Here is a 21,541-nt window from a genome sequence, read left to right as displayed (position 1 = left end):
TAAGGCTTGTCACGTAAACAGAACGTGCCAATTCGTTACTAGCACAGCACACCGGTTGTATTAGAGATTAAATCCACAACATTTACAATCTGAGTACAACGTTTCGCCAGTAATCACAACTAGCATCATCAGGCGAGAGTCAGATATGTGGAGAAATCCTCCTGTTTCGTTCTTAAATAGAGGGATAGATGTGATGTCGTCACTTGTGAGCCACTCGTGTACGAAGGCCAGAGTGGGATGGGGTTAATGAATACATCTACATTACAATGGATATCCATTACCGGTTGGATTATTCCTATCGTAATCAACGACATCATGCATGCACGTTGTTCTTGTACATCCTGTCGTTGTATGCACGAAAATAGCCGTACCCGTCATTGTCTGCTCACAGCTAATCACCATTGACGTATGGTGACCTGTACAGGCATGCAGTTAAACAGTGTATTACTTCATGATTTGCTTCCAAGCAGCACTAAGCCTTTAGTGATGCGAACGGTTAAAATTATTTTGAATTCTCTCAATTTCGATATATTTTCTAATTAGTCTTGGCCAGTAGTAACAATTTTTGCACAGATCGACAACATCAAAATCAATTTAGTGTCCTTATTGGCACGCGTGTTCTGATCAGAATCAGAATATCTATTTATACTGGAGGAATCCGATGAGCTATACAGCTTTTTTAACAGATGTTCAGTAGGGGCGGGTAAGAACGTAACGACAACAAACAATACAATAAACATGATCGGAGTGTAAAGTATAACAAAGGTAAACAAATCACCCAAGTACATACTAATAAAATTAAACCACCCTCATCCTACCCGGCAAAGCCCACTGAGGTATTAACTTATTTTTCAGAAGCGACCTGGCCACAAACGATAGCCTAAACAAAGTGACCCATCATTTGGACATTATTCGCACCAAAATAATCTAGATAATCATAACGCATGAGTCAAGTCCCAACAATAAAACATAAAGTAATTTTTTTTTTGCTTAGGCGGGAGCGATTCTATCCACGAGACGACCATTGTTGACTTCCCCATAAAGTGGTACTAATGTTGTCAATCGGAAAAGAATAATGGGCCGAGTCAACCCTCCCCCCACCCCAACCCAACCAGCATATGAATCCGCAATATTCCAATTGCAAAGCTCCTCTCTCCGCGAACTGTGCCACCAGGCCGGATGAAACGCCCGAATACGTACGCATAATAAACGGCTAAAACAAAAACAAAAATCCCATTGCAAATGACGAGATTTGTCACGAGCCACAGCAGACTTTGCTCACGACCTACCAATGCGGCCACTGGTCACAAGGCCCTCTTAAGGCCCCCCCCCCCCCACCACTTACAAGCCACATGAGAGCCCACCATGTAACCGAAACGAGCACGTGCCACGAAACTGCTCTTTGAGCATTGGGCCACGATCATTTCGCAACCAGTAGCCGGTCGCTTCAGTGGGTCACGTTACAGGAACGGTCATGTGCTTTGCTCGGCCAAATGCGCGTGGTTTTTTTTGCTTCTTCTTCTTCTTGACACTTCCTGCACACGAATGGGATGCACGAGATACCACACCCGTATTTGCCTCGTGACCAAATGTGTATGCAACATAAATGACTCGATTTAAAGCTTTCGTGACTGCAGGGATTCATCTTCTTGGTTCTTTCGGTAAAGTCACGTAGAAGGGAAATAATAAAATAATAAAAATTAAACATAATAAAATAATTCTCACGACGTTTCGGCCACAACGCAAGACAGCGTCTTTCCGACAGACCTGTTCTTCAACTGAGGACGGCTGCCTGCTTTGTGGCCGAAACGTCGTGAGAATTATTTTATTATGTTTTATTTTTCTTATTTTATTATTTTCCTTCTACGTGACTTTACCGAAAGAACCAAGAAGATGAATGACTCGTTCAACACGTACTGTAGGCTTTCGCGGCTAATATTATTCATAATAAAGGTTTTTGGGTTAGATGGCGTAAGTATAAATGTGATCTAACCCAAAAACATTTATTATGAATAAATGACTTGCCTGGCAATGTTTTGTTTGTTATGTATATATGTATTCGGCAATCTGTAAATTCGTAAATACGCGACTGACTAAAAAAGTTCGCGCACATGCATAGCAAACACATCTTGATGTTTTAAGCACACTACGCCTATACTCTTTGTTTCTTTCGGTAAAGTCACGTAGATGAAAAATAATGAATAATAAATAAATAAAACATACATAAAATTAAAATACATTTCACAAATAAAAAATAAATTGTATTTATTTTTTACTTTTCGTCTACGTGACTTTACCGAAAGAACCAAAGAGTATGGGTCCTTGCAGTCACGAGAAGTTCCAATCTAGAATCACACTAACCCTGTTTTTTTTTATTAAAGGCAATCTTGGTGGATCCTATTATCTGCGTGGCTATCTGCCAAGACAGATGGATAATCGGAAGAATGTGCAACAACTTCGGCTCCACTCGTCTTATCTGCGGATAAAAAAAAAAGTGCCGTCTACAGCACGGTCAGGGTTGATGAAATCATGGGGCATTGACGCAGGGGCATAGAAGTATCGTGCAATCGTTGATTTTTCTGCACTGCCATCCGCTGGCCACCAGGCAGCCCTGCAGCAGGCTGTAATAAGTATAACCCGTAAAAACAAAGTTTTTCACTATAAATCCTTTATATGCGTGGCAGCGAACTTAATATAAAGGATTTAATAAGTATAACCCGTAAAAACAAAGTTTTTCACTATAAATCCTTTATATGCGTGGCAGCGAACTTAATATAAAGGATTTAAAAATATATTCGCCTGTGGAGGACGCGGGGATCGATCCCGCGACCTTTGGCATGGGAAGCGAGGGCGCTACCAACTGCGCTACTCCGCCACGGCCTGTGGAGGGGTTACGCTCTGGGCTCTTACACTCTGACGTTCAGCCAAAGCCATGAATGCGTTCTATTTGAATATATGAAAAATACATATTTTTTTGCCTAAAAAGTGTACAATTTTGGGAATTTTTTTCACGAACAATAATTGTCTGGCACAACGAGTCTGTGTGGAAAATGTCAGCTCGATTGGATCACGGGAAGTGGGTTAAAAAACGACCGAAAGATTTGCACGGTCCTAAGCAAGCAAGCAAGCACGCGAACTTAATATAAAGGATTAAAAAAAACAAAAGCGGTTGTCAGAATCTTCATTTATCCTGGAGAAATCTGCTGAGCTCCGGAGCTCTTTTCACATCTAGTAATAGGTTTTTACCCTTTCAACTGATACAAAAACTGACACCTTTATACAAGGGGTCATCTTTACAATAACCACAACACAAGCAGTCAAAATGCAAAGAAAAAGAAACAACTCTGATGATGATAATGATATGCACTGTCCTTGAAGTTGATTGGTCCACACCCGAGACAGCTTTTCTTAGAGCCGAGTCTCCATTGGTGTTGGACCAGATGACGCCAAAAGGCGTACAACTCTTTTCACATATGTCCAGTGGCTGTCGCACAGTGGTCACCCATGCAAGCACGAAGCAGGCTCGAATGTGCATTTTGATTGTAACCAGTGGTCAGTGGGCATTGCCCGCTTTTTCCTGAGTATCGCGTCACACTCCAATCAAGGCAACTTACTTTGTCCACAAATGATGGAGATCGTAACGCGAGACGTAAGGCACTTGATGTTGAACCTGGCCTGTGAGTGAAACGAATCAACCTCGACTACATTCCAAAGTTAACTAAATTCCAACCTCGACGATATTTCAGCCAAATGTTGTCTTCGTAGCCCTTCTAGAACATCATCAGAATTTAGAGAGACACACTCACAATCGCCTATATCTGCTAAACAGAGTTGTAAATGGTAAAATTACTACATTTTTAAATGCACAAAAAACACTTCATATCAATGATAAAGCACGAAAGGATTCCGCTTTGGACGTGTGTAAGCAAATAAAAAATACAACAATTTTGTTTGAAAAGAATTTACGGCGTTAATAAGCAAAACATTGAAGGATTTCTTGTGACTCCGGTTAAGTGTAACGTTTTTGATTTTGACCATTTTAATAAACAAGTGGTTGCGTTTAAAAGCATTCGCACGTAACGTGCATTATTCATCTTGTGCTAATTGTGTTATTTGCCTGGGAGAAACAAAGTAATGACAGAAATGCATTAACGCAGAACGGAATTAACTGGGCTCCATACATTCTCTTTATGCGTCACACACGCCAACAGAATGTGTAAACATATTCGCACGGCAACACGAGCGTATAGAAAAGCACAGGAACTTTTTCAGTTTATCCTAATAACTATAAAAACCATAAAAAAAATTTGTAAAAAAAATACCAGGTAAGGCCCACTGACCCTATATTTAGCTCTTTTTTTCAGAAGCGGTCTGACCACAAATGATAGCTCAACGAAGTGGCTTATCATCACGTGGACATTTATAGAAGCCAATCGGTGAGTTATCACCATAAACGTGCCCGGATATCTTGGGATCTCAAGCTAAGTGGGATTGACCCTGGTTAGTGTTTTGATGGGTAACCACCGAGGCTTGCCAGGTATTGTAGGCATGGCACTGCGCGAGTAGTGGCCAGGAGAGGTCAGTGTTGAGTGTCACCCTCCTCCCTCGAAAACGCGATGGCTTTTCTCTGCTCATCATCCATTTTTCCTCCCAAACTCTCATTCACTGAATTGGCCAAAGAGTCCAACGTAGCAAAGCCCACCCAGCAACAAAGAGAGACTTGAGACTCAAGGAAATAAATCAAATTAATATTCACGTGGCATTAAGCCCGGAATCATTGTTATTATAAGCTGACTATGATCAAGGGTGGATCCTTTGTTTTAAATGAGTTCATACAATAAATGAGGGCGCAATTACGCAACGAGACCATAATTCACACATTCTCTTGTAAGGTCAGATTGTCCCACACGCCGTAACGCTCCCCCAAACATAATAAACATTCGTGGCACTACGGGCCCTTCACACTCGTAAGCCGATGCCCATGCAAACACACGCTAAGCAACTGCAGGTCGCATCTGCTGTTGTTCAGCCAGGGTGAGGACATGGATTGACTTTGGCTGTGATGACATTGTGGGGCATAATAACTTATCAGCGCAATGGGCTGCAATGAAGTAGTTAAACATACACCGTGTCAATTGCCTGTAATGGTTTTAGTAAATGATGCACCACCTGAAAATGAAATTGTAGTCGCTGCTCTGCATCTACTACATCCGCCATACACAGGAAGAAGAAGTAAATTATGCTCTCGTGTATTCAGAATCTGTATTTATATTGGAGGAAATCTGATGAGCTATGGATCTCTTAAATCTCTGGATGAGTGTCGCCGCGATTTCAAAAGTGCTTGGCTCACAATCGGCGCAAGTTCAAGTCGCGGCCAGGGATTGCTTCAGCCCACCATCATTCATCTGAGGTCGATAAAATACATACACAATTCCAATGGAAAGTCAACAGCGGTGGGCCTATGGAAAGCATATTCCTGGCCATGATCACGAGCAGGCGTTCGTCAATCCACTGCTGGATGATGCCCTCACAATGGTCTATAGGGGTAATGGAAGTTATATGACCATATTCATAATTCTGGCAAATCGCCGATGACGCAGGATGTATTTACCAGCGAAACGTCGTACTACTCAAATTGTAAATGTTGTGGATTTACTCTCCAACACACCGGTGGGCTGAAGTAGTAACTAATTGGCGTTTTGTTTACGTGTTAAATCCCTCATTAATTGGCTGCGTCGGGTGGTGGAGGGTGACGACACATGTATACTTACGCGATCTAACCCAAAAACCTTTATGAATAATATTAGTCGCGAAAGCCCTACGTGTTAAACTGATATATGACCATACTTTACCACGCTGGTCAGTATATGTAAATGAAGGTAGGGGGAATAGATGTGAGGGCATAGACATTGATTTTCCTGCTGCCTAGCCATAGCCCCACATCAATTCAAACAACCAGTTGTGCATGGTGAGTTCCCGAGAAATGACAATAGTGGGTGCATTCCCGGTGGTTTTATTAGATGCATCCGGCCATAGGAACGTGGAATGGAATGTGAAATTTCTATCACAGGCTCAGGCTCACCATCAGAGATGAGTTTCACTTTTTTTTATTACTCATGTAAACTCTGTTGTGGATGAATGCGTAATGAATAAATGGATGAATGAATGAGAGTACGATTATTATCAATGGATCAATGAGTGTATGGTGACTCGATTAATTAATCAATTGATTAATGAGTCTATGTATGATTAATCAATTGACAAATGCATAACTGAAAACAATATTTTATGAATGGATGCGTGTATGATAATTTCGTCGATAAATGTATTGATAAATCGATGAATGAATAATCGATTAATCGATGCATTGCGTGATAAATGAATTAATTAGTGAACGAATGAGTGTGTGATAAATCCATTAATCAATGCGTGTATTAACCGATTAATGAATGCATTCACTTTCAAAAATCGCGACCGAATGAATTAACCAACGATTGCGTGCACGAATGAACCAACGAACGAACGAACGGAGGAACGACTGCACAATTTTCGATAGATCGCGTTCGCAATCGCGTTTTTTGCGCGCGCGTGTGTTTGACCGCGCGCGGCTCCCGTTGCGCTACGAGCTCTGACGTCCCGGGGGCCAGAGGTCACGCCGGCCCCACGTGTAAGCGTCAAGTCCACGTGCGTGCCGCGGCGAGTTACTCGGTCCACCGAGCACCCCCACACACCACCACCACCAACCTCGTCTCGTCCCCGTCAGGGTGAGGAGCAAAGCGTCCTCTCCCCCGGCTCACGCGAGCCAGCAAGGCTCTCGTCTCCGCTAGCGCCTCAGCCCCCCCCCCCCCCAGTGCGTATTAGGGCTGTCCCGTATTATGCAAACCGTGGTCATACAAGTCCTGTTATAGCAAGGGTGGCACAGTTGGGTTTTTTTACAATCGGGTTTAATTGTCTTTTTATATTAAACCCGATCATCTGAGATTGGGAGAAATCCGGTGTAATTGGTTATAATTGCAGAACCGCACTTTTCAGCGATGGGCTTCATCCATTTTAAGCGAAGGAACTTACTGGCGCCCACGATTGTGGAGGAGAAGCTCGTGATCATCAAGACCAACCTGCCCGCCGCATTCTACGACTACCCCGTGCCCGACGGCCCCCCGAGTACGATGATAGCAGCACCGACGAGGAAGCAGCCTAAGCCTTGGATCAGTTTCGTATTCATTAAACCGGGTTTTAATTCCCCTAAATCGGGTTTAATTGTATTAAAGAAAAAACCCGATGCCTGCCGCTGGAAAATGGGTTTTTTTCCACCCATGTGTTATAGAGGCTTCTTTTTGGGGTTATATCGCGTAAATATAAATGTGACGTGAAACCCGCCACCACCCGACGTAGCCAACTCGTAAGGTTTGTCACGTAAACAGAACGTGGCCAATTCGTGGTGGAGAGTGAACCCGCAACATTTACAATTGGGAGTGCACGGTGACGTTTCGTCCGTAGTTACAACCAGCTTCATCAGGCGGCGGCCAAAGCTGCGGAGAAATCCTCCCGTTTCGCTCTTTGAGCAGTCCCGTTGTCGTTCCACTGCTGGATGAGCGCCCTCCCGATTCCCGTGCGGGTCGCGAGGGGGTTTGATTTGACCGGCGCGGTCCTCTGTAGCACATCGGGGCAGTGCGGGTGGGTGAAGGAGGGTGCAGCAGCGTGGAGTTGGTGGGGAGCAGAGAAGTTGCAGCTCAGAAATGCGCTGTGGCAAGGAGCCATCCACTTAGTCCGTACGCATAGAGGGGAGAGAGGGGGGGTTAACCCAAATGCGTGCGTATGGCGGGGGGGTCTATTGACAATGTACGCATAGGAAACGGGGGTGAAGCCTCGATAATAATTTGTCTACATTGGCCTTCAAATGAGTTAGATGGTCCGGCGGTGTGGACTATCTGTTTGCTTAAACACGTTAATATTAGTAATCCTTGATCGTTTCTGCGTGGATTAAATATCGGCCGTTCTATAGGATTCGGGGTGGGGGGGTGTAGAAAGTCCGCGTGCGTACAGGGAGGGGTGGAGGGGTCAAGTTTTGACAGATTTGTGCGGACCGACTCAATGGATGGCCCCCAACGGAGCCTCCTCGCCGCCGCAGAAGCAGCAGCCTCAGTGGCCTCTAGGCTCTAACATCGCTCCCGCTAAGATGACCCCGATGTTAAGGAACCTCCAAGCGTGAAAACGGCGTCGCTATTCTGGACTTGTCGGAAACCGGTCAAATTGACCAGAGCGTTGCCCAGAAATTGGGTAGATAAAGCATGGCGTATACAGGACATTCTAGATTTGAAGCTTTCGTGACTGCAAGGATTCATATTCCTAGGTTTTTTCGGTAAAGTCACGTAGGTAAAACATTAAAATTAATAAAAGTAAAATAAAATAAAAATCACGACGTTTCGGAGGCAACACATGCTTCCGTCTTCAGGTGGAACCGTCACAGCCACGACAGCTGTATCAAGTAAATGAGAGCAGACAAGAGCTACCACTCCGTATATATATTAATAAAAAGTGTGCCGTACTTGGCCCTTCCCCCTCTCCAACCATTATATATACGGAGTGGTAGCTCTTGTAATCTCTCATTTACTTGATAAAGCTGTCGTGGCTGTGACGGTTCCACCTGAAGACGGAAGCTTGTGTTGCCTCCGAAACGTCGTGATTTTTTATTTTACTTTTATTAATTTTAATGTTTTACCTATGCGACTTTACCGAAAAAACCTAAGAATATACAGGACATATTTTTTTGTTTGTTACAAATATGCAAACGACGTTTTACCCTGACAGCAACCCCCACCATCACCACCAGTTTCCGTGCTGCTGATCAGATTATTTCCGAGGAACGAGAGATTCATGTTTGGAAAGTATTGCCATAATCCGTGCCAGCGCATGATTTACTGAAAATAGTTTTGATATCATCCTGCCTGCATTGGAATCATTTGTTAATCCACTAAATTAATCATTAATTCTCCCCTCCCCTGCAGATGGCTGCAGAATGATCTGAATAGGATTTGACTTATACGAATACCTGCAGACAACCTCCAGGTATTAAGTCTATTCTTGCGACTTCCTCCTCTTCACCTGTGTAGGCGGGGTTGATGTCACATCGCCTATGTACGCCTCGGGATGGGAGCTAATTTTAATACAGGAGTTTAGTTCTGGCAATCGCCTGATTATACTGGTTGCAATCTTGATTTGCTTTCGTCACTGCAGGAATCCATACTCTTTGGTTCTTTCGGTAAAGTCACGTGGATAGAAATAAAATCAAACAAATTACTTGAGCAAATTTTTCCTTGCCGTGGTTGTCCCACCTGATGACGGACGCTTGTGTTGCGCCCGAAACGTCGTGATTTATTTTATTTATAACTACGTGACTTTACCGAAAGAACCAAAGAGTATACTGGTTGCAGTTATCATCGAAACGTCGTACCCGAATTGTTCAATAACGCGAATGGCTCATTAACAAACCGATGTGTTGAAATCATTATCAATTGGCGTGTTCACGCGACAACTTCGCGCCACGGTGACCAGATGTAAACTACCCCGCCTGGGATGCAGGAGGTCGTGGGTTCCATCGCGACTGACACCTGCTGTATACTTGGAGTTTGCGTATCCCTCTCCCCGTGGCCGCTTGGATTTTTTCCGCGTCCTCCGGTTATTCCCTCCACATTTATAAACGTGCGTTTCGAGTATTTGGCTGCTAGAAATTGTCCACGCGATGATAAGCCGTTTCGTTGAGATATCATTTGCGGCCAGGTCGCTTCTGAAAAAGAGCTGTATAGCCTAGTGAGCCTTACCTTGTAACATGAAGAGTTTAATCGCTTTTAACTTGATTCTGTTGTGTCAAGTAGAGGCGAGTACAACACAATGGCATTGTACTCGCGTGATCTGACCCTTAAAACATCAATTTTGAATGCACTTTCTGCCCTCGTTTTTATTGTAAACTGATGTTCTCGGCACGGTCACCATTGGACGAAAATCATCACATATTTGGTTTTGCACTTCATCATCACCACAATGCATGGGCAGATAGCCTGTAGGTGTCCACTGCACATTTCGTCATTTGTTTCCACTTTCCTTTCGTCTTGTGCCAATATGCTTGACTGCCATGCGAAGAACATTACTCCCTGGAGCAGGGTGGCTGGGAGAGTGCTGCCCCATACTGTGTGGGCGAGAGGTTGCTTGCAGAGGTCTTGGAGGTATTTCTGTGATATCCGCTTCTGTGGGCCGTTCTCTAACTACGAGTCGGCAAGAGAAATGGATAATTTTTCTCATGAATTGACACCAATAGCACAACAGGAATAACATTCGGTGGGAAAAAAATACCAAAAAATTACTATTAGCAAAACAGACTCTGAACATTTATTATACTGGAGGAATCCATCCAATGAGCTATAAATCTCTTTTTCACAAATGTCCAGTAGGGGCAGATAAACACTTAACTGGACAAATTAACTTGTGGGTCATCAAGTTTTTCCCAGGATACGCTGTTTCATGAGCCGAGCGATGCCTGTAAATGGCAGATTTAAGTCGACTTCAATCATGTCGTGCTGTGGCTCTCTTGTAGGAGCACCAGAGCCGGCAGCGCTGCTGTGTGCAGCCGTCACGAGCGAACGGCATGGCCGTGCTGTTAATCGAGCCCTTCTATGGCGGCTCGCACAGGTACGACACGGACGCACGGCCGGCACGCACCCGCGACATGAATCGCACTGGCAAAAGCCGTCCGTCAATAGGAGGGATACCTCGGTGGTTATAAAATCACGCGAGAGGTTAAAACCTGGGCTTAATTTCTGCCAGGGCAGAAATCCAGAACGTATTCCCCTGCCACTTTCAAACGGTGGGGGGGATGAGAGGGAGGGGCCTGAAAATATTCCAGGAGAAATTAAGCGTTGGCTAGAACCATGTGGGGGAGGAAGACGAATGTTGGGTGTTATGTCTTTGCGCAGCGTTTGTGTTGCGCTGTAACCGTAAACAATTCGTTCGTTGTGCTGGGTAATCAGATGCAGCAGATAGGAGGAAGGTCACAGCCTTTGAGCTGTAGTGCTCGAGATGACGAGCATATGCTGTGGACAGCAAGAATAACCGATGAAAGAGCACTACAAGATATTATTGGTTCTTTCGGTAAAGTCACGTAGAAGGGAAATAATAAAATAATATAAATATTAAACAATAAAAATTCTCACGACGTTTCGACTGCAACACAAGCATGATTGCTTGATTTATCAGGTGTGAAATGATTTATCAGGTGTGAAATTTACAGCAAGAAAATCTGAAAAAAGAGTTTAGTGCAATGGTTCGGCTGTACACTGTCATAGAAAGATAGAAAGTAAAGCACTTTGGACACATGGATAAGTGTGATGGGGGGACAACTTGGAGAAACTGTCGATGTTTGTTCAAGTGGAAGGAAAAGGAATTGAGAGGCTGACGGAGACGATGATTGACGGATTGCATTGTAAATGTAACAGGGAGGACAGTAAACCAGTGTTGTAGCAGAGCCCAACATCATGGAGAGGTCGCGGATCCCTAGTAATGAATAGAGCAGAAGACAAGAGTTAGATCGTGTAATATAAATGTGTCGTTAAACTCGCCGCCACCACCACCACCCGACACAGCCAATTAGTAAAGTTTGTTACGTAAACAAAACGCGCCACTTGGTTACCGCTTCAGGACATCGGTGTGTTGGAGAGTAAATGCACAACAACATTTACAATTCGAGTGCTGTGACGTTTTTCTGGTGATTACAACAACCAGCTTCGTCAGGCAATAGCCCAAATTGTGACAGGGTGCTGTGCTGTGCTGCTTCTTGTTGTGTCTCATTGCGTAGCGTCGTGTTCACGTCATGTTCACGTCGTATTCACGTCGTTTTCACGTCGTATTCACGTCGTGTTCACGTCGTGTTCACGTCCCGGCAGGCAGCTGATGGACCTGCTGGCACAGGAGCTGGGCACCGGCTGTTCGCTGCACACAATGCCCGCCAAGAAGTGGCCGTGGCGAGCGCGCACCTCCGCCCTCTACCTCTCGCAGACGATCCCTGCCAGCCACGCTTACAGGTGAGGGTGTCTTTTGGCAGGCAGGGTAGCACAGTGGGCACGTGCATATGTATGTACGTGCGTACATACATACGTAGGCAACCGTGCTAATCGGAGGTGCGGGGGGGGGACAACAAACTACTTGTTCTTCACGGCAAGAAGGGCCTGGATTCGATTCCTGACTCGGATGCATCTCTCCGTGGAGTTTGTATGTTCTCACCCTATTCTGCATGGGTTTTCCCCTGGGGTTCTCTGGTTTCCTCCCGTAGTAAAAAAAAACATACGCAGTAACTGGCATTGGCCAAGCATCCCAGAGGCGAAAGATTAGCTGCAAATTATTCAGTTGTAATTACACGTGGCAATATTGCCCCCCCCCCTCCCCACTACTCTGAAAACTTGGCAGAACCCTCCTGAAAAAAAGTGTCTTGAGGCTTCCCTGGGTAAATAAGCTATTCAGGTGATCAAGACCTCCATTACCACGTAAACTAATTTGTACTAAATTTCCACGTGGTGTCTGCCAGACCATGGCAGGCATCAACAACCACCGCCACCCCCCCGCAGTGCAGCCCTCCTCAATTACCGGCCATCAGGAGCGTGCGACCGATATGTAACGGCCTGATTTGCATACGAATGGACAAACAAAAAAAGATCGGTAATCGTAAAAAAAAGAGCCGCACCGCAGGAGGGGGCTCTGCGCGGACCGGAGTTTGAGAGACGCTGGCTCGACTTACAAGATGGGCCGTTCACTCAATGTGCGCGTGTGTGCATCTCGCAAAGGTGGCTTTTTGTCCTCCGCTTCTGCGTTCGTTTGCATTGCGCGCGTCTGTTTTGCGGCGTAGTGGTGAGTGCGCTGCTTTGTGCTGTCTTGTGGCTTGAACTTAGGAGATGGGTGTTCACGTATTTGTGCATGCGCCCATCTGTGAGCTCGTTCCTGATGCGTTTGGATGCGTGTGCCTCCCTGTTTGGTGGAGCGGGAGTACAACGGTGACCCGAGTTCGATTCCCGCTCACGGCCAACACCAGCGACGATTATCGGTTCTGGGCCTCCCCTAGGTCGGCTGAGCCTCAAATGAGTACCTGGTGCGGTGTGAAAAATCGCCACTGGGGAGACAGACAACCACCCTCTCATGTGCAATGCCGGTTCGCTAACAGCACTTGCCCCAACAGTCTGTTACGGCTAAACGGGGGATCTTTGTCTTTGGTGGCACAGTGATTAACGCACTGTGCCACAAACCCATCGACCTGAGTTTGATTCTCGGACATGGCCAGCATCAGTGGCGAGTGATTGCAGAATGTGTCTCAGGCCTCCGCTTGGTTAACTCACACCACACACCAGATGCTACTCATCTTCAATGAGTAGTGGTGCCTGGTGTGTGGTGTGTGAAACAAGCAGCGTTGGGGAGACAAAGGCAGTTGGGCATAGTGTCAGCCACGAACTTGCGTGCCGTCCCTGCCTTAATAGGTGCTCTTTAATAGCACCTGCCCAAATAGCCTACGTGGGCTTCACGTGGGATCGTTGTTTTCTACTTATTTGTGATCGGTGCCATTGTGATTAGTCACTCTTGCTGGACGAACCCAGTGGCCTAAGTTTGATCCCCAGCCTCGGCCAACATTAATCGTGAGTGATTTCAGAACCTGTCCGATGCCAACCCTCGGTTGGCAGCTGCACCGTTGAGATCTGCTGTACCGGGGAGACAAAGGCAGCCGGGCGGGCGGGTGTGGTGCTGGCCACGCGTTTAGGTGCCGCTCACGGACAGCACTTGACCCCCAGCGGTCTGTTCAAGGCCACACGGGGGATCGTGTGTCTTTGCGTCTGCACAGGGTGCTGTTCGCCAGCTCGGTGCTGAACGTTGCGGAGCTCGTGGCGCTGCGGCCGGACCTGGCCCCACTGCACAAGGTGCTCTACTTCCACGAGAACCAGCTCGTGTACCCCGTGCGCAGCGCCCACGAGCGAGACTTTCAGTACGGATACAACCAAGTGCTGTCCTGGTTAGTACCGCTGGGGCGCGTGCGGGGTGCAGGCCAACCGTGCCGTCGATTCGCACCGGTGAGACGGAGGGCTACTTTGCGAGTGCGCTGCGGGCTGGGGTACAAGCGCGCGTCACGTAGAACAATTCACTATTTTTAGCAGGCGAGGCCCGCTGAGCTATGTAGCTCTTTTTCAGAAGCGACCTGGGCGCAAATGATAGCCTCAATGAAGTGGCTTGTCGCGTGAACATTTATTGCAGCCAAATACTTTGAACGGCACATTGATTCTAAATGTGGAGGGAAAAACTGGAGGACCTGGAGAAAAATCCACGCGACCACAGGGAGAGAGACGCGCAAACTCCAAATATACAGCAGGCATCAGGGTAGGGATCGATCCCACGACCGCCTGAACACCAGGCGAGGTAGTTAACATCTCACCACCGTGGTGCCCCATGTAAGGCCACAACTCAAAGTATAATTATATCTGTCTCTGCACATTAACAATTCAAGTATCTTATGCAATTTATCGGTCGATCGGCCTTCTGCGTATGTCATTTCAGCAGCATTGATTCAGTACTCTTGTCGAAACCGATCCAGAGTTTGCTTGTACTGAACCACTGCTGCTGAAATTATGCACTCCCTTAAAGTCGTGCGGCCGAGGGGTTGTGCTGTAAATGTTGCGAGGAGAGACAGATGTGTGATGGTTGTGATAGAGGCACATGGTTGTGATAGAGGCAACACATGATTGCATTGCACTGGTGGGAGAAAGTAAAGAGCAACTTCTGATACAAGCACAGTACTTCTGATACAAACACAGTGTTTCGGATATAAGCTGCTCAGCTGGCCTTGCTCCCAAGAAGTGTGTTCATATCCTGCTTCTAATTGGGCTTAATCCTCTGTAACAATCAGCAATAATACTCCCTAGGTCATTCTCGAAATGTAAACTTTCGCTTTCTTGCTGGCTTGCTGCTTTGCTTTTGCTGTTCTGTTTTTTTAATTTCAGCCTCGCCGCAGATGTGGTCGTGTTCAACTCGCGCTTCAACATGGAGTCATTCCTGGGCTCCATCTCGGGTTTCATGAACACGATTCCCGACCATCGGCCTCGTGACTTGGAGGCTGCCATCCGTCCGAAATGCCGCGTCCTTCATTTCCCCATTCGCTTCCCTCCCTCCGACAGCCGGTAAGTCCGCCCAGGCAGTATAAATCGGTTCGCAGCAGTTTATCGATTGGCGGGTTCGCATGTGTTTGTGGAGTGAAGTGTGGGCCATGATGGAATTGTAGTCCAAGAATACCATCCAGAGCAGCGGTTCTCAACCGGGGGTGCACGGCATGTCCCAGGGGGCGCGTGAGGTCATTTATAAATGTGTGAAGTTATTTCATACATGAGAGTCATTGGTGAATGATCATGTATGAATCTGCCAATATAAGCTATGTTAGAATTCAGATCCGTATGGTAACCTAGAACAACATGTATGTTTCTTTTGGTCAAGTCACGTAGAAGGGAAATAATAAAATAATAATAATAATAAAACATAATAAAATAATTCTCACGACGTTTCGGTCACAACGCAAGCAGCCGTCCTCAGGTGAAGAACAGGTCTGTCGGAAAGACGTGACTTTACCGAAAGAACCAAGAAGATGAATCCCTGCAGTCACGAAAGCATTTAAATCGAAACATGTATGTATGTATGTTGAACTTCTTCCGCACCGGCATAGCCAACCGTGCTAATCGTACACACTCTGGTTTCCGAGAGTAACCAGCGAGTGCGAACAAATTACGTCATCCACGCAGAGCGTCTGTTGACTTTTGTGTTATTCGCTTGCAGTTCCTAGCGAGTTTATAAACCCGAATAGCACGTGTTCCATTGAATCAGTAGCACCTTGAGTTTACCAACGGGGAGCGTACCTTCGCTGACGTCCGTTCGGAAAACAAAGACTCCGAGACTTCTACGGCAGCTTTGCCGTGCCTCGGTCAACGGCAGAGAACACTTATTTCAACGTCATTTTGCCCGGCGTCGGTGCCGCACTCGTCCTCGCCTCCCAGCAGATCGGGCCACCCGTATCCATCATCAGTCTGGCCCGCTAATGTTAAGGACGCGCGTGCGTAAGTTCTCAACGGATGGGGCCACCCAACCCCCCTCCGCCCCTCTCCTCCCTCCCCCATTGCTTTATATAAAACGGCTGCTTACAATAATAATAATAGATGATGGAGAGGGATTCCGGTTTGTAATTCCCTGCTGAGATTAGAGACGAAGAAATTCGCGTGCGTGCGTGCGTGTGTGTGTGTGTTTTTTTTTGTTGCCCTCTTCTCTTCTCAACATTTTTTTTCGTGTAACCAATAACACGTCCTCCCCTCGCAGAGGAGCGCAGGAGTTTCGGAATCTGTTGGGCCCGTGTTATTGCAAAAAAACGAAAAACACACACGAGATGTAAAAATAGAGAGAGGAGAGAGGAGAGAGAGAGACTCAACAAAGGGAGAGCCTATATTTCGATTTAAAGCTTTCGTGACTGCAGGGATTCATCTTCTTGGTTCTTTCGGTAAAGTCACGTAGAAGGGAAGTAATAAAATAATAAAAATAAAACACAATAAAATAAAATAATTCTCACGACGTTTCGGCTACAACGCAAGCAGCTGTCTTCACCTGCAAGCAGCCGTCTTCACCTGAAGACGGCTGCTTGCGTTGTAGCCGAAACGTCGTGAGAATTATTTTATTTTATTATGTTTTATTTTTATTATTTTATTACTTCCCTTCTACGTGACTTTACCGAAAGAACCAAGAAGAAAAAAGGGAGAGCCTGTCTTTACACAGGCCAGACGTCAGCAATTCGCTGATGTGGCCATCGCTCTCCGGATATGACGATCCCTGCTGATAACCGGATGTTTGCATAAACTTTTGACCGAGAGCGCCGGGAATCGGCACTCTCGGGACGCCTCTGCCGGAAACTTTCTTGGTGGGAGGTGGTGGGGGGGGGGGCAGGGGGAGGGGGGGAAACTTCTGAGGTGATTGTTTTAAGTTTCAAACACACCCCGGCACGGTCAGAGAAAATAACTCCCACCCGCACTCCCCGTGCACACGCGGCACGCACGTACGTGCAAACCGTCAGCTGCTTGGACGGTCGAGTAAAATGGGTCATTTAGCCAGGTTACTGTGTCACGGAGTGAGACGCTAAACGACCGTCAGCGTCGTCGGTCTTTGATCTATCCACTGCTGGACAAAGTGTGTCGCTACCTCTACCGCTTGTGCGATGTAACAACAACAAGGGTGTGCCCGCACACGAGCCAATTGCATAGCTCCGTCTCCTGGCGTGCGTTCCCTCCGCTGCACCGCGCGACGTTTGCGTCTGACCCGTGACCCGCCTGCCAGCGAGCCTTCGGCACTTGACTTGGCCTCAAAGTGCACCTGGCCGAGCACGAGTGGTGATATCAGAGTCTCTTCGTGGCGTATGACGGCCGTTGTTGTTGTTGTTGAAGCTAAATTATTTTGCGAAACAATATGGATTCTTTACACCATTGGAACCTCATTTGCCAGTAGAAAAATATGATAATTGTTTTTTTTACCCTTTTATCTGGCAACAAAACTGACACCTTTTTTACAAGGAGTGATGTTTGCATAGACCACAATACCTGCAGTTGGAATGCAAACAAAAAACACAACTCTGGTAATGTATGCACTGTCCTTGAAGTTGTTGGTCCACACCCGAGACAGCTTTCCGTAGAGCCTAGTCTCACATGGTGTTGGACCAGATGACGCCAAAAGGCGCACGAGTTATATTATCAGAGTTATGTTTTTTGTTTGCATTCCGACTGCAGGTATTGTGGTCTATGCAAACATGACTCCTTGTAAAAAAGGTGTCAGTTTTGTTGGCAGATAAAAGGGTAAAAAAACAATTATATGGATCCTCTGGAGAAATGCATATACACAGCGTGCTAATGTGTTTTGTAATGTACGTCTTTGGTTTGTATTTTTTATAATTCATTTTTCTGATGTTCGAGATTACGTGAGTTGACGTTTGAAAAATGTACTATACAAATGGGCCAGTATACGACGGTTTGTCGTTTTGGTCACCCAGGTCACTTGAAAATGAGACGCACCTGGTCTCCTCTTGACCTCTCATCTGGTTAAACGAAAGAAACATTACTTGACCAGCACTTCACAAAACACCAAACGCGTACACACCCCAGAGATGGACGAGTTAACGGCAGTGGGCGTGAGCTACCGCAGGATGATGAGGATTTAGATATCGGCAGTGAGCGCACGTGTGCTGGCTACTCATGCATTTGTTATCCTGGGAGCTTGTTATGAAGAAGAAACTCCCAGCTCGAGTAACAATACTTAAAATGAACATATATCTTGAAATGTAATGACCTGTCTCGTAATACAGCCGAAATATGTTTTCTTGGATATATACATTTAAACAACACGTGGGAGTTTGTGAAGTCCTGCGAAGGCAAAATAAAATGAGACTCTGAAATGTTCACAAATGTTACAACATTTGAATGTCTTTTTCGATGCTCCCAATTTGACTTTCATGTTATTTTAATGACCAGCAAACCAGTACAAGATGTTGTTGTTTTTTTTTTACTATCAATTTTGCTCTTATACTTTCATTGCTTGTCATCTAGCATTAAGTCATGAAACAAAAAATATACTTTCATTATAGAAGAGCAAATTTGTGAAAAAATGTTGTTCTAACTGCCACCGATTTTGTTATGAAAAATGTAATGGCGATCGTGCCGTTGTGTGCCAACTAATGTCTCTTTCGTGTAATGCTGTTGGCTTCATCCGTGCAAACGCCAATGAAGCACGTGTATGTACGACACGGTACCAAGGTAGAGGGGCAGCCCTGCAATTGTTAGTTCACGCTACTGCTAGTAGAAGGGCCCTCCAGTGGAGGGAGCTCTAGAGAGCCGCCCTCTAGAGGATAATGCGGCCTCACTCTTCCATGCTGGAGGATCTGCGAGTACCCACACTTTACCCCACTACACACAGCCTTCCAATCAACTGACTGTAGTTGCACCGTCTATGTCCACCCAGAAGTCTAACCCCGGTCTAACCCCGGTTAGACTGCGGGGTGTACAAAGGCGGTGGTGGGGCGGGGTCAGAGGGCGGTTTTGAGAAACTTGCACCGTTGCTTCAACTGCCGTGGTGGGGAGATGGAATCAAACTGGCGAGTTCTGCATTGCCGGCCCAGTGTGCTGACTTTTACACAACCGTGGCAGCGCCTCACTGTGTGGTGCTGCTGCGGTGGAGAGATGTTAACTACCACGCTTGGTATACAGGAGGTCGTCAGTTCGATCCCGACTCTTGTGTATTTGGAGTTTGCACGTTCTCCACGTGGCCGTGTGGATTTTTCTCCGGGTCCTCCAACGTGCATTTAGAGTATTTGGCTGCTATAAATTTCCACGTGATAAGCCACTTCGTCGGGCTATCGTTTGCGGCCAGATCGCTTCTGCAAAAGAGCAATGTCGCTCAGTGGAGCCTTACCTGGTAAAATACAAAAAAATAGTTTAAACAGTGTAGACACCGAGGTATTGCTCAAGGAGATTGTCTGATTCTCTTGCACCTCGTTTGATGAAACAAGTTTCTTTCAGGGTGAGCCAGACGATGCGTTTGGGAGCACGGAACCCGACATCCACTCTCCCCGCCAAGGTGTGCTGCCTGCCCTCGGTGCCTTCCCTCGCCTCTTCTGCCCCCCGTGGTCTGGAACTCCCTTCCCCCGGACCTTCCGCGCTCTCAGCTCTCCCGCCACTCCTCAAATACGGGCTCGAGACCTTCCTCCTGTCCTCTGCCGATGACTGCTTCTGCGTGCTTAAGTAAACAAAGCGAACACGGGGAGAACACGCAAACTCCAAATATACAGGTGTCGAAGGGTCGGCATCGAACCCACGACCTCCTGCATACCAGGCGAGGTAGTTAACATCTCGCCACCTGCTTTTACAAGCTTTCTCCATCACTCAAGATTTGTGTAAAGCGCTTTGAGGCCTTGTGCGAGTTGCGCTCTAGAAAACAGGCTGCTTCGTGATTATTAGTAATGTTTAATGTGATTATAAGTGTTGTGAACGATGGTGCGGTGTGTACAGGCGACCCGGACAGGACTGGGCCAGTCGTGAATGATGAGAAAATTCCCTGCGCTGCTTCCGGACCGTCTTTGCCTCCTCCTCCTTCTCCTCGTCGTACGAGCGGAGCTCAGCCGCTTCACATCCTGTGGCCTCACCGCTGGTACACTTACTGCGTTTGTTTTCACGATTTAAAATTATTATTTGTTCCGCATGATGGAGAGATAGATAGAGAACGAAAGAAAGAAAATAAATCAATCATCGCAATTTTCTCTTCTGCTGTGCAAATGTTTTTTTTTCGACTTGCACAAGCCGAAACTCTGCTACATTTTTGACGCGGTCGTCGTGAGCGGTCGCGAAAGTTTTGCCCGGCGTGTGTTTTTTTTGCGCTGTGCTTTACGCGCCGACGCCTCGTTTTATTTCACCAAACAAAGAGAAAACGATGACAAACGATCCGACGTGAGCGGCTCGACGCGAAAACACAAACGCTCACCGGCTACGCCGCCGTCCACCGCTGTATAGGTGCAGGGATGGAATTGTTTGAAAAGAGTGCGTGTAGGAGACAGCTCAATCTTGAGAGGCCATGGGGGAAGGCAAGCCTTGCTTGCCTGCCTGCCATTCTGGCTGCATGCAACTTTTCCTCATTCACTTGCTCGCTCGCTCGCTCAACCCCACTCGCTACATCCCCTCCCGTCCCAACTACCCACTCTCGCCCCTCTCGCTTGCTCGCTCGCCCGAGTGCCCGCCTGTCTCGCGGAGACAGCCCCGTATTGACAATGCTGGCTGCCGCTTCCACACACACGGCTCCGCACGCCGCCCCTGCGCTCCTGCGTTCTAATCTCTGGAGTACGACATCAAACGCAAGTGAAATTTAAACAGAGCTGGGATTACAGCCGCCCGCGCAGAGGCGCAAACGGCCGTGGAGAGCGAGGGGGAGAGAGAGAGAGAGAAAATCAGCGGAGGTATAAAAAATACAAAATTCAAAGCGGGGAGGGAGAGCGATGAAATTGGAAGGGTGGTTTGGTTGGTTGTGGGAGGGTGGTGGGTTTGGTGGGTGAGTTGGTGGGTTTGGTGGGTGGGTGCAACTCCGTAGCCGTGACCTTGCTTAAAAGGGGGAGGTCATACAACAAAAACTTTACGTGAATATTAAACGCCAAACAGAATGAGCGGAATGCGATCTGTGTTTGTCTGTCGTGCCCTCTGCCGTGGCTCTCACTCGGCGTGGGTGAGGAAAAGCTGCGATACCCATCGCTTCATTGTAGATTGTCTCGCAATTTGGTCAGTCCCCAATTTGTTTATCATCGTCGTCGTCTTCACACGAAGCTCGCAAATTCAAAGGACACTGCTGCAGATCAGTCAGTGTGTGCACGCATGAGCAGTCATTACAACGTGTGTTAAATAATGTACCAACATTTTTCATATATTGTGTGAGTGGGTGGCTGGCAGAGTGGATGTGTGGGTGGATG

The 21,541-nt window shown here is 46.7% G+C and overlaps 1 protein-coding gene across 23 annotated transcripts in view; it reads left to right on the top strand.

The window, feature by feature from the left end:
* Positions 1–21,541, top strand: part of LOC144729145 (tRNA-queuosine alpha-mannosyltransferase-like) — a 139,988-nt gene that overhangs the window by 102,895 nt on the left and 15,552 nt on the right. For 9 of the 23 annotated variants that reach the window (XR_013587638.1, XR_013587639.1, XR_013587640.1 and 6 more), the window contains 6 exons: positions 10,589–10,683; positions 11,934–12,071; positions 13,821–14,038; positions 15,021–15,197; positions 19,601–19,668; positions 20,100–20,238. Coding sequence is in view for 17 of the 23 variants with exons in the window: in XM_078609106.1 (XP_078465232.1) it covers positions 10,589–10,683; positions 11,934–12,071; positions 13,821–14,038; positions 15,021–15,197; positions 19,601–19,668; positions 20,100–20,238 (835 nt within the window). In the remaining 6 variants the exon portion in view is untranslated. Of the gene's footprint in view, positions 1–6,627; positions 6,765–6,809; positions 7,162–9,005; positions 9,067–10,588; positions 10,684–11,933; positions 12,072–13,820; positions 14,039–15,020; positions 15,198–19,600; positions 19,833–20,099; positions 20,239–21,541 lie in introns of those variants that run through there. The other 14 variants (XM_078609117.1, XM_078609119.1, XM_078609122.1 and 11 more) reach the window with 14 other exon arrangements.

This window comes from Lampetra planeri, chromosome 31 (genome assembly GCF_965212315.1).
Source record: "Lampetra planeri chromosome 31, kcLamPlan1.2.h2, whole genome shotgun sequence".
NCBI lineage: Eukaryota > Metazoa > Chordata > Hyperoartia > Petromyzontiformes > Petromyzontidae > Lampetra > Lampetra planeri.
This window is presented reverse-complemented; position numbering and strand designations above follow the sequence as displayed.